Here is a 16332-nt window from a genome sequence, read left to right as displayed (position 1 = left end):
CCACATCTCTAAAACTGGATTAGAAACTGCCACATCAGATTAAAAACTCTAATAGTTTCATGGATGTAGATGCTCTAATTTTCTAGACATGTTATCTAAAACATTTTGAAATTAAATATATTGTTGCCGTTCTCTGTCAAATTTGGATTGACCGGAAAAAAAAAATAGTAGCAAATTGAAAATTTATCTATATGCAGCGGCAAAAGCTTAAGACCAAACTCATGTAATATGATCAGCAATTCCAACCTCATTTACTTTCATCGTTTATTCTGAATTCTTTCTCATTATACGTGACTTAATAAATTTCATTACATTTGTGATTGTGATTTGTTGCAAATATGCAAGAGGGAAATCTGCAACTCAGTTGTGCTCTCCATTGACCATTGATGCATGTTACTGGGCCTAATGAAATAAAATCCCAAAGAGCCTAAATTCATAGGCAAGCTCTGCCATCTTGTAGTTTTTGAAAATTACTGGGCTAAATCAATGTAATGAGGAAATAAGTTTCAGAATCTTAGCCCAATATTATAGTAAATGTAAACATAGAAAGAAGGCCCAAACATTAGAGGATACGAGCCCATTTGCCCATATCATGTATGGCTGAAATAAAGGGATCCGAACATTTATTTGCCTCCATCATCACATCATGTTCATGATCATCGTGGTCGTAGTCATGATCAGACAAATGCTGCTATAGATCAAAGCAAGGGGTTCTTATCAACCATCTCAACCACCATTACAGATTTCCAGTCGCTCTCACCGGTACAGTCGGCAGCTTAACGAAGAACAAACACAGAGTTGGGGGGTACCACTTTTACCTTTGAGTGAATGGATGGATGTATGGCTGTAGTCGCCCATACATTTGATTTGTTAATCTCAGCCATGTCTGATCTTAGCGGTTTGATCTGCATCAACATTCGTGTGAGCGAATTTATCAACTGTCCTGTGAATCTCAACACAGATCGGACGGCTTAGATCATAAATGGAACATATTTCAAAATCACACGGTTAACAAAAGTTTAATCCTAACAACAGCTGCTTGTTACTTGAAACTCGATCATTTCAAATGAGATGATCCACACAGTAGAGACTGGAGACTGGAGAGGAGGCCATAAACATAACGACAGCAGAAAGGATGATTGATGTGAGATGATGACATGGTTTGTTCACGCAGTGTCCGTTTCTCCATACATCAATTAAAAGAAGCGGATAAGGAGGGAAGGGGGGATTATGATTACGGTTGCAAGGGATTGGCGCGCTTCCAAACACCTCTCGTTTTCCCTCCTTTGGATAAGGTGGATGGGATTGATGCTGTATTGCTTGCCATCCGCTCCATGCCTCCATCCACCCCTTAGATATTTTATTTCTTCCTCACTTTTTATGTTATTTTTTTTTCTTGTTACAAGTTTCGAGAAAATTTTATTAATTTTGGGTCAACTCCTTGACAGCCCGGTTTTTTAATTCATTGCATTAAAAATAATAATTAAATCGGTAGTATTATGTTTAAAAAAAAAATTCAATTGTAATAGAACCGAAACGATTTGAAAAGCAGCACGGTTACAACGCTTTTGTGATTCCATCTTCATTTTACATTGTGCATGAAAAAAGAAGAAGAAATATCTTCGTTCAATGACAAAGTTTATGGGCACCACTTTAATGTTGGTTGTAAAAAATAAAAATAAAACCTTATTTAGTTGTGCAGTTATACATTCTAGAACCTCAGCATACATAATTTATCTTATTGCAACTTGGAACAACATCATCAATCAACTGGATACTCTTTCTTTCTTTGGTTGGTTGTTATTTTAAATAACAAACAAATATATGTGTGCTAAAGAATATTATTCTCGAATAAAGTTAGGGTGTGATGTGCTCGCTAAAAGAGGTTGATAAACACAACTTCAAATTTATCGGATTGATTTTAAATGATTAATCTACACTGTTGAAATTAATCTACTTCATTAGTGATGCATTTACATGCAAAATTTTGAATTCATTTAGTACATGATCAAACAGTAAAAAAAAATGAACATTTTATAAGTTGTTTTATTCATTATTTTTTTTACCGCTTGACTATGTACTGAATAAATTCAAAACTTTTAAAATTCTATATGTACATTCATCATTCATAAAATAGATGGATTTCAACGGTATAGATTTGTCTCGCTAAACTCTCTCAGCGAGCACATCACACCCTAACTTTACTCATTATTCCTTATATGCCCTTATGAGTATCATACATCATTGATAACGTGTCATTGCCCTTATATTTGCGCTAAGGTTGTGATTTTTTGCACCCATCATAGTATGGTTGTATGTAGTTTTTATGGCTGAATGCAATTAATTTTTTATTAGTCGTAATTTCGAAAATATTTTTTAATTAGACATCATTTGTCTTTATTTAACAGACTTGAGACGGGCCTACAATTTTTTGGGAAATTTGGTGCCAAATCGGATTTTCAAATGCTGCCAGTTGCTCCAAGCGCATAAATTAATGTTAACACCGAAGTACGTTTTTTTGTTTTTTTTTCTAATTTTGATATATTTGTTCGTCACAAGCTAAGTATGAACTTACGCCTAGAGAAAGGGATGAAAACAAAATTTTATCAATATTTTTTGTTTGCTTGAATATTTAATATAAGAGTAATGTTAATAAAGGTTATACTTTTTTCTATATACTCTTGTAACATTTTAGAAATTTTATATATTATTGCTCACAATTTATGTGAATTTTAGGAAAAATACGATCAATCAAATAAGAGCACAAAACATAATAAAGAGTTCCCTTCTCGGTTGCTAAAATAGTTAATAAAGAATGTGTTACAGAACGTGCAACACTGCAACTATTGTGTTACAAAATTGACAATAACTAATAATTAATAAAGATTTAGTATTATGTAATTTTTGTAATCTTTTAAGTCAACAATTTTTATAAATAGGTAGCTTATTCACAGTATTACAAAGGTTTAAATAGCGTCTATCACATTATAGTGAAATAACTAAAACAACAACGCTATGTTCATATTGCGCTGCTATAGTGCTAATAGGGCCATAACTTTTATGGTATGTAAATAATATAGCGTCGCTATAGCAGTGCTATATTACGCTATTTAGAACCTTGTAATACCATATAATTATAGAAATAATTAAAATAACACATGCGAAAAGAAATAATCAAAATATACTATATGCGATTTTTGATAAAATTATATTTTTAGTGCCATTTTTATGAAATTTTGAATTCATACATAATGGCCGCTCATCTTTTAATGAGACTGTTATATGCGATACACATAAAAAGAATATAGATAATATAGAAAGATTAATTATACCTCGTGGAATAAAGAGATTTGCAATTTTAAAGGACTTGTGATTATTCATATAAGTAGATGCTATAAAGGACGAATAAGCATATGCGAGTAAAATTCATGCTATAAAGGACGAATAACCAAATTGAATATAACTTGATACCGAAGATGACATATGAGTATGAAGGTAATATTTATAGCCCGACTATTTTTATTTTATTAAATGTATATAGCCCGACTTATAATATTTACTCAGATTTTAAACAATGATTGCTCTAGTATTTTTATACCAACAACAGCTCATTTAATAATTACATCAAGTGGTTGTCAAAACAGATTTTTTTTTTAATTTAGAAATCTAAATAGAAATATTTATAAATAATGACCTCAAAATGTCGAAGAACTCAATAAAAATAAAATTGTGACTATTAAAAAGAGTTTATGCATTGACACAAACTTTTGTTTCTTTTCAGAGAAATAGATATTTAATTTTTAAGAATAACATCTAAACAAGATTGTGAAAAAAAGATATGCAAAAAAAAAAAAAAAAGATTTGATGCGAGGGTATTATACAAAAAGATCCGTTTCACACAACCAGAGGAAACCGAATACCAGTATATCTTTTCACTGTTTTCAAAACCCTCCGCAAATAATACGAATTCAACCGGGTTCATCCATAATTTTCTCCTCTGTAATCCAATCATCTACAATTCCGACCACCCAAAATCAATATCCTTGCCACATTTAAAAATCAACTTGTCAAATATCTCCCCCTCTCGCCTCCTCCCCTCTCTACTGCACAGTGCACACCCACCTCACCCATTCGCCATTCGCCATTCGCAATGGCGTCTGTCGGGACACTCGCAGGCTCAGGCGGCGGTATCTCCGGCCTCCTCCGCCTCCGCCGCCAGCCCACCTCACTGGCTCCAACAACTTCTCTCTCCTTTGCCACCGCCAGAGCTTCATCGAGCTCTCTCTCTGAAGGTGGAAACTTAATATCAGGTCGACAGCTCCGGCCAGCACTGCTTCTTGAGCCTAATTTGCTGAAGCCGCTTCGTCAGACCCGCCTCATAATTGCCTCCGCCGCCTCGACACCGGCCGAGGGGGGCGAATCCGCAGGGTGAGGTCCGTTTCCTCCATGGCGACTTTGAAAGAACCTGGACTGTAGATTCTGTGACGATCGTTTTAATTACTAACATGCCACTGTCAAAAATAGCAACAGATTTTTCTGAGCTGAGTTAAGAGCGAAATAGTATGGCCAAAGTTAGATAGCATTTGTTAGTACGTTACAGAGTTGGTTTCTTACTTTGTTACTAAAAATAATTTAGAAACCACCAAGGTATAAACTTTGTCATATATCCAGTATAACTAACTACAATCATATAATCTCATATATACCAAATTAGGAAAGAAGAGAGGCCAAAAGTGATCCAATACTAGTATACTACTAATGATATTCACCACCAGTGCAGCATTTAGTTTATTGAGGTCACATTTTATGAAAGCTATGCAAAATAGCAAAACCATATTTATCATCGTCCATTTATTCTTGGAGTTCAATTTTAATAAACCCGTGCTCTCCATTGGCTACCTTTTATGTTACACTGATCTAGACAGATAGATGATTAAAATACTATTGCAGCGCATTGGCCATTTATTAAAGTTAATGTTTGGCTTGTTTTTAAAATTTTAGCAATTCTTGGCATATACCGTAAACTGGCATCATAAATTATAATATCCCATATGAGCGTTTTTACAATTTTTAATTAATTTATATTATTTTTAACGCAATATGCTTTTTCTTGAACAAATAGTTCTTTCAATTACAAGAATTCAAATGGGAAAGCGAGTAGGCAATAAGTTTACTTAACCATTGTGTTCCCTGTATTCACCTTTGGAAAAAAAAAATCGTTTTTTTTTTGTCATGCTACCTTACTTGAGAAGCCATGTTTAATTTATTTCCTTATTTTGCCTTTCAAGCAATGAGAATTCTAATTGTTATGTGCGCTCTTTTATTTTTATTCTCCAAAACTAATTTCAGTGAGTCAAAAGTTGGATTCCTGGAGAAGTACCCAGTGCTGGTCACTGGCTTCTTCTTCTTCATGTGGTGAGCATACTACCGAAACCATCTCATTTTTCTCAAATATATTAATTAGTGCATCACTTGATTGATAATATAATATATTACGAATTCGTTGCTGTCGCATGCAGGTATTTCCTCAATGTGATCTTCAACATCCTTAACAAGAAGATCTACAATTACTTCCCGTATCCATAGTATGTGGTTATTTGGCTTTGCTTGCTATCCTTTTTTTTCTTGTGTAAATAGTGCAGGGCCCATCGTAGGGCTGTAGAACTTATAGTAAGTAAGCTGACATCCATCCTTCTTTTTTGGCAGTTTTGTGTCAGTAATTCATTTGGGCGTGGGAGTGGTGTATTGCCTTGTCAGCTGGGGTGTGGGACTACCAAAGCGTGCGGTAAGTTAAATAGAAATCTTTGTTAGCATTTTATTCTTCGGTAAGGCTATGGTACTATGCATAGCGCAGATTGGTCCGTACTATGGATCGCTATTTCTGTTTTCGGAGTCCAAATAGTCAATCTGAACCGTTCAATGTTATTTTCATATTAAAGTATACCTGCAGACTAAATTTTTCATTTTTTAGGATTTTCTAACTATTTTTGAGATAGGTAGAAGATCAAAACTTTTGAGCGGTCTAGAAACTTTAGATTAACTGATTTTCTACCTATCTAAAAAAATAGTAAAAAAATTCTAAAAAAAGTTGTAAAATTTGACCTACAAGTACATTTTCATATGAAAATCTCATTGAACAGTTCAGATAAGATTGTTTAAACTTAGAATATGAAGCTATTGATCCATAGCACGGACCAATATGCGCCATGCATAGTACCGTAGCCTCACTCTTTTATTCTCTGTCTTTTGTCTCTACGCAGGCAGTGTTTCTTCATCTCTCGAAACAGTTGCATTCCTTGGAAAAAAAGGGTATTAGCTAATGAAATGTAACAATAGCTTGTTTGTTTTTGTAGCCTATGAACTCCGATCTGCTCAAGCTGCTCGTTCCAGTTGCAGTTTGCCATGCATTGGGTCACGTCACTAGCAATATATCCTTCGCTGCTGTTGCTGTCTCATTCACGCACACTATCAAAGGTATCAATCATATATGATTGATCTTTGTTTTGTAATTGTGTTTCGACATTCTAACTTCTATTTAATTTGACGCAGCTCTGGAACCGTTTTTCAATGCGGCCGCTTCTCAGTTCATCCTCGGTCAGCAAGTGCCCCTGACACTGTGGTTATCTTTAGCTCCTGTTGTGCTTGGTAATTCCTGATCACAAAGGCTTTTTTTACTACTATTTAGGTACATTTACCGATTCCTCTCAAGTCAAACAAAACTTGAGCATAATACTTGAGGAACTCGTGCAGTATTTTACAAGCAAGTCCCACATTAGTACAAAGCAGATGGAAGTGCAATCTATTATCTTTTGGTAGAAATAAAAGTAATTTGACCTAAACAGAAGTACCAACAATCATACACATTTTCTATCTATGATTAATTTATCAAATAATTTATGTTGGTTGAAAATTAGGTGTCTCGATGGCATCTTTAACCGAACTGTCCTTCAACTGGCTTGGATTTATCAGTGCTATGATTTCAAATATATCATTCACTTACAGAAGCATCTATTCCAAGAAAGCCATGGTTACTCTCTCTCTCGTTTCTACTTATTTTGAACATTTCCATTCTTATATTGTTCTGTATTGTGACCTTGTATTGCAGTGTCACCTGGTCTGGATGGCACCAGTACTAAGAACAAAATCTTATTCTTCTAAATACGACCTATACCATGAGTTCTTTGTGGCGTTATTTGCTAACTTAATAAGTTCACTAAAGAAACAAAAAAAGAACTTACAAAGATAATTTTTCCTTTTGCAGGTTGATATGGACAGCACAAATGTCTATGCATACATCTCAATTATCGCTCTTATTGTTTGCATTCCACCAGCTCTAATTGTAAGTGAATAATTTTGGTTGTAGAATGAACACTCAAACTGTAGTTGAAAAGATGAAATAATATTGGTAAATACAAAATAACATTATCAATGATGTTGTGGTAAATTGGTTCTTATCTGCTTACCTGGTCAAAATTTGTTATCTATGCTGCTTGGATATGGATTCCAGTATTGTATCTGATACAAAACGAATAAGGCAATACAGAATTTTTTTAAAATTTCAGGTTGAGGTGCATATTATGTACAGACAGTCTTTTCCCCCCTTTTCATTTATTTATGCATATATCATATTATATAAAAAGTTTGAGTGCATGGTTTTCAGTTTTTAGAAAACAAAATATAACATTTTTAAAGCAAATAGTAAGAAAAGCGGAAAGAGGAACATAATAAATGAAACTCTTAGGGCATAAATGGGATGTATATTTTGTTAATTCTCCTCTTGAAAATTCAGATTTTATAACTGTATCAGATGTGTCAGGTATAGGTAAGAAAGTGTAGTTGGTTTATCTCAGTTGCATAGTTTCTCAAAATCTTTTTGCAAGTTCAAACTATAATGTGAATTATTCTTTCTGTAGATTGAAGGGCCTCAACTACTCCAGCATGGATTCAAAGATGCAATTGCAAAAGTTGGGCTAACCAAGTTCATTTCAGACCTTTTCTGGGTTGGTATGTTTTATCATCTGTACAATCAGGTACTAATTTTCTTTCTTTTCTTTTAATTTTTTCGAAGAACCAAACGATATTTTTTGATATGCAGAGTTTCCATATAGACTCATAGTGTGAAACTAAAAAAAGTGTTCTCTTTGTTCTCGTCTTGTTACATGTATTTTACACTTGTAGTTTTTCTAAGTCTGTATGGACAATTGTGTGTTACAGGTGGCTACAAACACATTGGAACGGGTTGCTCCACTCACCCATGCAGTTGGCAATGTGCTGAAACGTGTCTTTGTCATCGGATTCTCTATTGTTATCTTTGGTATTCATCTTTTTTCTAAATTTTGTCTAAACATGACATTTTTTCTTTCTTTGTCCTAATCCGTCTTTTGTTTAGTTGGTGCTGATACAAAGGTTGCTTATGCAGGTAACAGGATCAGCACACAAACAGGAATTGGCACATGCATTGCCATTGCGGGAGTAGCAATGTACTCCTACATCAAAGCCCAGATAGAAGAGGAGAAGAGAGTAAGTTTCCATATAACTTTTTTTTTGTGAATTATTTTAGTTCAGATTGCAACATAAATAACAATTTAACATTTTCCCCAACCCCCTATACACAGCAAGCAAAAAATGCATAAGAATGCCAAGTTCAGGAAATCTCATAAGAAGAAAAGGCATCAAGAAGCAACACAACAGCATATGAGTTGTTGACATTTACTGCAAATTAATTTTCATTTCTTTTTTGTTTTCTCTCCAATTGAGTAAATTTATATAAGTGGAGTGTTGAATAAGTTCTGAAGTTGCTAGACATAAAGTGTGTTGTAATTTGTCAACCCCTGTGCATAATAAAAACCCCATTGCAGACATTCCATATTTCTTGCAAGAGCTTTAATTTTTTTTTTTTCTGGATAGCTTTCACTCATGTAAATTTCTCCTAATTGTAAGATTTGTTAAAAAAGAAGGTTGCGATGAGTACCTGCCGGGACTATTTCACAAATGATCAGCACGGGATGCATTATATCAACACAGCATGTCACAATACTTGTACCAGTCAGGAAATAGTACATGCGACCGATACCATTCAGTGCAACAGCCCAAGACAGACAATTACTTCAGAAAAAAAACTGTTTGATACACTAGGTTGAGGTTTTAATTTTCAGAAAATTTGAAAGAAAGTATTCATGAAGGAACTGTTACTATAAAAAATATTTCACCCAATGATTATCATTCCAAAATGCATGATATATTATCAACTACTGTTTTCACAAATTGAGGGTCAACAACAACATGAATATCAGAATGACAGATTGACTGACTGATATAATAAACAACAACCTGAATAACTCTTTCAATGAATGTCAGAATGACAGATTTGAAAATAATCGTAGCAGTATAATTAACTTGGATACGTGAGCCGTGTAAGCTGCGTAAATAAAATGATACCACAGAAATATTATTATCTCATGTATCAGAAATTAAGAAAAAACTTGCAGAGAGGGAAAGATAAAGCTGCCCAATAATATTTAAAAAAAAAATTAAACTACCAATTATTGCAAGTGAAGTAAAAGAAGTCCATGTAGTAAAACTGTAAAAGCCTTAGATGCTATTAATGAGAGAGATGTCTCAGTGAACACAACAATGATCTAGCAAGAACTTCAGCACACAGATATTCACAACCCAACTATAGTCTATAAGACTGTTGTTAGCCATAACATTAGGGTCAAGCTCTTTTGAGATCATACCATACAACACCTCCTTTGCCTTATCATTTTTCACTTTTCTTGCAATGCCAATCTATAAAGATATGTCACACCATCGGGCTCGTGTCCTTTGGAAATCATGTCATGCAACTCCTTTGCCTTCTCAGTTTCACCCTTCTTGCACAACCCATCTATAAGAGTGGTGTAAGTCACAACATTAGGCTCGAGCCCTTTGGAAATCATACGATGCAACAACTTGTTTGCCTTCTCAATTTCACCTTTCTTGCACAACCCATCTATTAGAGTGGAATAAGTCACAACATTAGGCTCGAGCCCTTTGGATCTCATGCTATGCCACACCTTGTTTGCCTTCTCAATTTCACCTTTCTTGCACAACCCATCTATTAGAGTGGAATAAGTCACAACATCAGGCTTCAGCCCTTTGGAAACCATGTCACGCAGCACCTTGTTTGCCTTCTCAATTTCACCTTTCTTACACAACCCATCTATAAAATTGGTGTAAATCACGACATCGGGCTCGAGCCCTTTGGATCTCATGCTACGCAGCACCTTCTTTGCCTTCTCAATTTCACCTTTCTTGCACAGCCCATTAATCAGCGAGCTGTAAGTCACAGTATCAGGTATAACCCCAGCTGAGTACATCTGTTCATACAAACCAAATGCCTTTGTGAGTTCACCCGCTTTACAGAGCTCATCTATAACCGTGATGTATGTGATCGCACAGGGTTCATATTCACCACCATGTTTAACCATTTTAAAAAACAACTGAAGAATAAAGCCAGTGTTGCCCTTGGAGCAAAGCCCCTTGATAAGAATGTTATACGATATCACATCGGGTATACATCCCAGCTTAGGCATTTTGTCGATCACAATGGATACAACCTCACCGATTCTATTCTCAAAAGTCAAAACAAAGGGCCTTGAGAATAGGATTGATTATCGCGGCTTCAGCTCTTTGACCCTCTTTGATAAGCCGTCCGAGAAAAGAAAAATCTAGGTTGAGGCGATTTGTTTGGGTACATTAGTTGATCATGATCCCATAGGTATAATCATTAAGGGCGTGTTCGGCCGACAAATGGGAATGGGCGCGGGCGCGGGATTTGAACTGAAAAACACTGTTCCCGTGGAAAAAAAAAAATTCAGCTGAACTAAATTTTTTTTTTCCCACGTGAATAGTGATCTGGCCGAACACGCCCTAAAACTGATTCCTTCAGTATGGATCATACGGTTGAAGAAGGAAAAAACAGAGGGGTTTGAGTTACGAACCAAGGCGTTCAGGTACTGATTGTAGGGAATAATTGATGTTGGAGGGTTCTGGAGAGCCAACTGAGCACGCAAATGATTGATGCCATAGCAGAAAAGGGATAGGGAAGCTGAAGGTGAAGGGAATAGGAAGAGGTGAGAGAGCGCATGCATCATCTTTGCTCTAATTTACACGTGACGTGCGCACCACAAAGTACAAACACTTACCCCCGTTGGGAACTGAAATCTCTCAACAGTAAATGGAGGACTGTATTTTTTTTCCCGTTAATCACGCATTGTTTTATATAAGTCTCTATTAGCCGTCATTACCTGAGGTCAAATTGAATTTCACATCACTGTAATTTTATATGCTTCATTAACTTTTGTATAAATTCTAATTTTCTGGAATCATTCTCGTAAAAAAGCAAAAGCTAAAAATGAAAAAAAAAAACGGTGTATAAAAAAATTTGTCGTATGTTGTTAAAATAATGAAGATTAAAATACACGAATGGTACATATAATATCACCTCCTCACCTAAATGGTCCCTAAACTTTTCTTCTAGTAATTTTACACACACATCATTTTTTTTTAAATGTAGTCGTGTATTAGTCAATTTTGGATGTGGAATTGGAATTAGTCCGACTTGGTACCTAGATACCTGATTGTCGCAATTCGCAAATGCTGGCATCTCATTACTAAACTGACTTTGGGCTATCTTGGATTCCAACCAATGTCACACTTATGCAATACAAATTTACAAACAATCCCCTCTCAGGAAATTAGACATTTCAATCTGCTTGACAGGCAGTTATCTTTGTTTGATGGTTGGGTAGCAGTTCGAAGAAAGTACAAATAGTAAAAGGACTAAATTGAAACAAAACCACTAATATAGTGGACCAAGGTACTGAAAGCACAACTCAGCTATTTATGTAACTTGTACCAGTAAAATCCCATTCCTATAGGAAAACCTTTGTTAATACTTAAACGTGAGGGGCAGGGGCTACAATGCAAAAGAGCACACAGGCATTTATTATTCTAGTTCTCGAGTTTATAGTATAGCCAAAATGCCGCTAAGTTCGAAATATTTTCATTCACCCTGAGAGTACAGCAATTTTATTTTGTCTGTGGCACCAGAGACTTACCACCTTATGCAACTAGATGAAGTACCAATATCAATACCAGACTCATGGGCAAGGTGCTAGTGCTATAAGGCAATGCTATCTCATTAGTTTTCCAAAACTAAAGTCTTAAGCTTACTCGACAATTCACTATGCCTCATTAAAGCAAAATGTTTGACCTGCTAAGCTTAGCAGCAAAATGTTTGACTGGTACAAAATGTTGAGTAAGCTTAGCAACTCAGCAACCTATACCAGATAATTTATTAGCTCACTGGTATAGGTTGACTGGTACAAAATGTTTGACCTGCTAAGCTTAGCATCATTGACTCGACACAAGCTAGCGGCAATCAACCCCCCCACCCCACCTACCCACATGATATTTTTTAGCGTCTCCTCCTCAGCCTTTTGGATATAATGTACAGTGCTCTCTTGGGATGCTTTTGAGTGATACTCCAAGGCTAGCTGAGATGTCAGTACTTATGCCAGCACTTCCCCATTTGCATCAACCATTGCATCTTTAGAGTAATTGCAACTTCTTTGGTAATATTGATAAGCTTGCAACACTTGCATCAGTCTGTCTTACAATCAATATGATAAGCTTGCATTTCTAGTAGTTTTCCATGTTCCTTTTAGATACAGATAATACATGATTACAAGTGCTTTTGTAAAGAAATTAACTCTCGATCAATCTGTATTTACCCTAGTTAAGTAAAATAACAAGAAATTAACAAACATTTTTTTTTTCAGAAAAATAGCAGACTGAAACAGGTGTTACCTTTTCTATATACAAAAACAAATTCCACTACAATTAGAAACAATTAATACCAAATCTGAGCGTTGAGCACCTATTCTTCCACCATGAGCCTTTGTGCGGTAAATTCTACACCAATAATCAGCTTTGATTCCAAGTTGAACTTGTTCTTTCCACTTCCTTCTCCATCCCAAGAACCCCCAATTGTGTATACATTTCTCGCCATGTCTATGACATCACTCACCTGCATAAGAAAAATGCTCAGTTCAGGATAATAGTGACCGGCAATAATTTAGGATTGGACAAAATGCAGTGTCCTTGTATACCTGAAGATCTGTAATTTCTTAATAATGGCAAGCACTTGGCGTTGTACACATGCTGACACGCTGGAGCTTTCTTCCTGGTGTGCCTCTAGAGAAAGGTACAACCTGATAATGCAGGTTTTCAGATAAAGAGTCTCTGGCAAGTAAAAACTAAATCTGTGGTGCATTTCTCATATCCAATCAACAAGAATCACTCTTATTTCGGGGTTTATGTCCAGCTGCTTGCATTTCCAAGGTAAACTGAACGGAGATCTATCTTTCATTAGCTGCTTTATGGTCGGCATTTATTGGCTCTACAAAACAATCAAATAAGTTTGTTAGCTTATACTATGTGAATGCAGAAGTACAACAACAATTTGACCAAGGATATATTAGCTCTAGTGCCAGTGACCATTAATATATAAGAAGACCACATCATAAGTTGTATCTTGTATAATTCGTGTTTTTGTTGGCAAAGTGTTTTGTAACAAACCATTGCAAGTCATACTCTTCTCACAAGATTTCTAATTGTGCAATACGTACGCTCACTTGAGATTTGAATTTTCTATATAGATATCAAAATAATCTACCTATTGTGATTATTTTAGTAGCTCTTTAGCCCGAAGAACCTAGAGTTTTCCAATTAGTACTCATCATGTCTTTGTAACATCACCTTTCTTGCAGCCCAACAAAAAGAGTGTAATATGTCACGCCATCGGGTACGTGCCCCTTGGAAATCATGTTATGCAGCAACTCCTTTATATTGTGAATTTCACCTTTCTTGCACAACCAATTTATAAGAGTGTTGTAAGTCACGACATTAGGTTTGGGCCCTTCTAAATACATGATACGCAGCATCTTATTTGCCTTCTCAATTTTACCTTTCTTGCACAAGCCATCTATAAGAGTGTTGTAAGTCACGACATTAGGCTCGAGCCCTTTGGAAATCATGCGACACAACAATTCTTTTGCCTCATTAATTTCACCATTCTTGCACAACCCATCTATAAGACTGTTGTAAGTCACGACATTAGGCTTGAGCCCTTTGGAAACCATGCTACGCAGCACCTTGTTTGCCTTCTCAGTTTCACCTTTCTTGCACAACCCATTAATCAACGAACTGTAAGTCACAGTATCAGGTAAAACCCCAGCTGAGTACATTTGTTTATACAAACAAAATGCCTTAGCGAGTTCACCCACCTTACATAGCTCATCTATAACAGTGCTGTACGTGATTGCACAGGGTTCATACTCACCACCATGCTTAGCCATTTTAAAAAACAACTGAAGAACTAAGCCTGTGTTTCCCTTAGAGCAAAGTCCCTTGATAAGAATGTTATATGAGATAACATTGGGTATACATCTCAGCTTAGGCATTTTGTCGATCACAATGCATGCAGCCTCACCGATTCTATTCTCAGAACAAAGGGCCTTGAGTATTGGATTGATTGTCGCGGCCTTAGCTCGTTGACCTTCCTTGAGAAGCCGTCCGAGAAAAGAAAAGGCTAGGTTGAGCTGTTTCATTTGTACACAGTAATTGATCATGATCCCATAGGTATAATCATCAGGACTGATTCCTTCAGTTTGGGTTATACGATTGAAGAAGGAAAAAACGGAGGGGTCAGAGTTGCGAACCAAGGCGTCAAGGTACCTATTGTAGGGAATGATTGAGGTTGGAGGGCTCCAGAGAACCAGCCGAGTACGCAAATAATTGAGGTCATAATGCTGCTGCTGCTGCTGCGACCTCCTCCGAATCATATTGGCAACATCGATATCACGGGAGACATTAGTTGTAGAGGGTGTTGGTTTTGGTCTGGTGGTGATTCTGTGGGGTAAATTTGGATTGGTGCACTGCATAACAGAAAAGGGAGAGGCCATGGCGAGAAGCAGACGAGGGTTGATACTGGAACTGGAATTTGGATAGGGAAGCTGAAGGTCGAAGGGAACAGAATTGGGGGCGAGACCGCAAGTGCATTCATTATCTTATCCTAATTTGGTTTCGCTCTCCTCAAATTTAAATTTATTTTTAGGTGATTGAATAGCAGTTTACAGCAAAAATATCGTTATAAAAAAAATAACTAATAAATATTTTTAAGTTATTCATTTTATTTAATTATATTAATAATTATTAACAAAAATAACTGTATTGATATCAAGCATTTTAGAAGAAAAAAAATAAGATTTTTCATAACTAATTACACCGTACAATTGAATACTCAGTTCTACATTCTCATAATTAATACCGTTCATACATATCAGAGCCATGGGTTCCCATTTTTTTAAAAAATAAATTCTCATCCCATCAAACCTTATCGTATAATCTCGTGACAAACGAACAGACTCTTAAAGAAATAATGTAAATACATACAATGACATGGGCAAAGAAAAAAGGATCGTGTATCCTTAAAGAAAAGAATTTCGAAGGCAAATAATTAATTAATTTTGGTTGTACTTTTTTCATTTTATTTATGTTTTTTCAGTTTGTATTTTTTTTTTTTTTTCAATTTGACTATATGTCATGCCCGCTAACAAAAAGTTTTTGATTTAGTGGAAAGACACGTCCTCTGATGTGAGAGATTATGAATTTGAAATTCGGATATGAGAAATTCTCTGTGTAATAACAAGAGTTTGAAAAGAATGTTGGATAACTTGATTCTTAATCATCTTGTTCAAAAAAATTTAGGAACAAAAAATACAATATTAAAAGTTGTACTTTTTTCATTTTATTTATGTTTTTTCAGTTTGTATGTTTTTTTTTCTTTTCAATTTGACTGTGGTACTGTTATGCCTGCTAATAAAAAGTTTTTGATTAGTGGAAAGACGTCTTCTGATGTGAGAGATTATGAGTTTGAAATTGAGACATGAGAAATTCTTTGTGTAATAACAAGAGTTTGAAAAGAATGTTGGATGACTTGATTTTCAATCATCTTGTTCAAAAAAATTTAGGAACAAAAAATACGATATTAAAAGTTTATGGTTAAAACTCAATTTCTTTTTCTAAAAAAAGGTAATTTGACCATAACAGAATTACCAAAAATCATACACATGCAGGTAACAGATCAGCTCACAAGCAGGAATTTTTACTATCATGATCCGAATCGTTCAACATGATCTCCATATGAATATGTACTTGCAAATCAAATTTTATATTTTTTAGAATTTTTTTACTATTTTTTTAGATTTTTAGAAAATCACTTGATCT

The 16332-nt window shown here is 35.3% G+C and overlaps 3 protein-coding genes across 6 annotated transcripts; 1 reads left to right on the top strand and 2 right to left on the bottom strand.

Moving 5' to 3' along the window:
* Window positions 1-4035: 4035 nt before the first annotated feature.
* Window positions 4036-8863, top strand: APE2 (Glucose-6-phosphate/phosphate translocator-like protein). 2 transcript variants are annotated; one of them, XM_078318389.1, is made up of 12 exons: window positions 4036-4428; window positions 5350-5415; window positions 5520-5585; window positions 5707-5785; window positions 6354-6474; window positions 6550-6645; window positions 6915-7027; window positions 7262-7339; window positions 7914-8030; window positions 8215-8314; window positions 8420-8520; window positions 8616-8863. In XM_078318389.1, exons 1-12 carry the CDS (start codon window positions 4151-4153, stop codon window positions 8631-8633), a joined length of 1233 nt encoding a protein of 410 aa, XP_078174515.1. In that variant the 5' UTR covers window positions 4036-4150; the 3' UTR covers window positions 8634-8863. The 2 variants fall into 2 exon arrangements, with proteins under 2 accessions (XP_078174515.1, XP_078174516.1); XM_078318390.1 differs by having other exon boundaries at window positions 4037-4433.
* A 751-nt stretch (window positions 8864-9614) lies between these two features.
* LOC144568146 (uncharacterized) lies at window positions 9615-10692 on the bottom strand. The gene has a single exon (XM_078318391.1). The coding sequence runs from the start codon at window positions 10572-10574 to the stop codon at window positions 9768-9770; it is 807 nt and encodes a 268-aa protein (XP_078174517.1). The 5' UTR covers window positions 10575-10692; the 3' UTR covers window positions 9615-9767.
* Window positions 10693-12916: 2224 nt separating this feature from the next.
* On the bottom strand, window positions 12917-15142 carry LOC144568144 (uncharacterized). Of its 3 annotated transcripts, none has more exons than XM_078318387.1 (3): window positions 13721-15142; window positions 13155-13444; window positions 12917-13072 (listed from the first exon to the last, which is right to left on the bottom strand). In XM_078318387.1, exon 1 carries the CDS (start codon window positions 15006-15008, stop codon window positions 13800-13802), a length of 1209 nt encoding a protein of 402 aa, XP_078174513.1. In that variant the 5' UTR covers window positions 15009-15142; the 3' UTR covers window positions 12917-13072; window positions 13155-13444; window positions 13721-13799. The 3 variants fall into 3 exon arrangements, with proteins under 3 accessions (XP_078174513.1, XP_078174514.1, XP_078174512.1); XM_078318388.1 differs by having other exon boundaries at window positions 13734-15142; XM_078318386.1 differs by having other exon boundaries at window positions 13804-15142.
* Between the last annotated feature and the right edge of the window lie 1190 nt (window positions 15143-16332).

This window comes from Carex rostrata, chromosome 17, assembly GCF_964058835.1.
Source record: "Carex rostrata chromosome 17, lpCarRost1.2, whole genome shotgun sequence".
In the NCBI taxonomy this organism is placed as follows: Eukaryota; Viridiplantae; Streptophyta; class Magnoliopsida; order Poales; family Cyperaceae; genus Carex; species Carex rostrata.
Note: the sequence above shows the minus strand (reverse complement) of the source record. Positions and strands in the feature narration are given on the sequence as shown.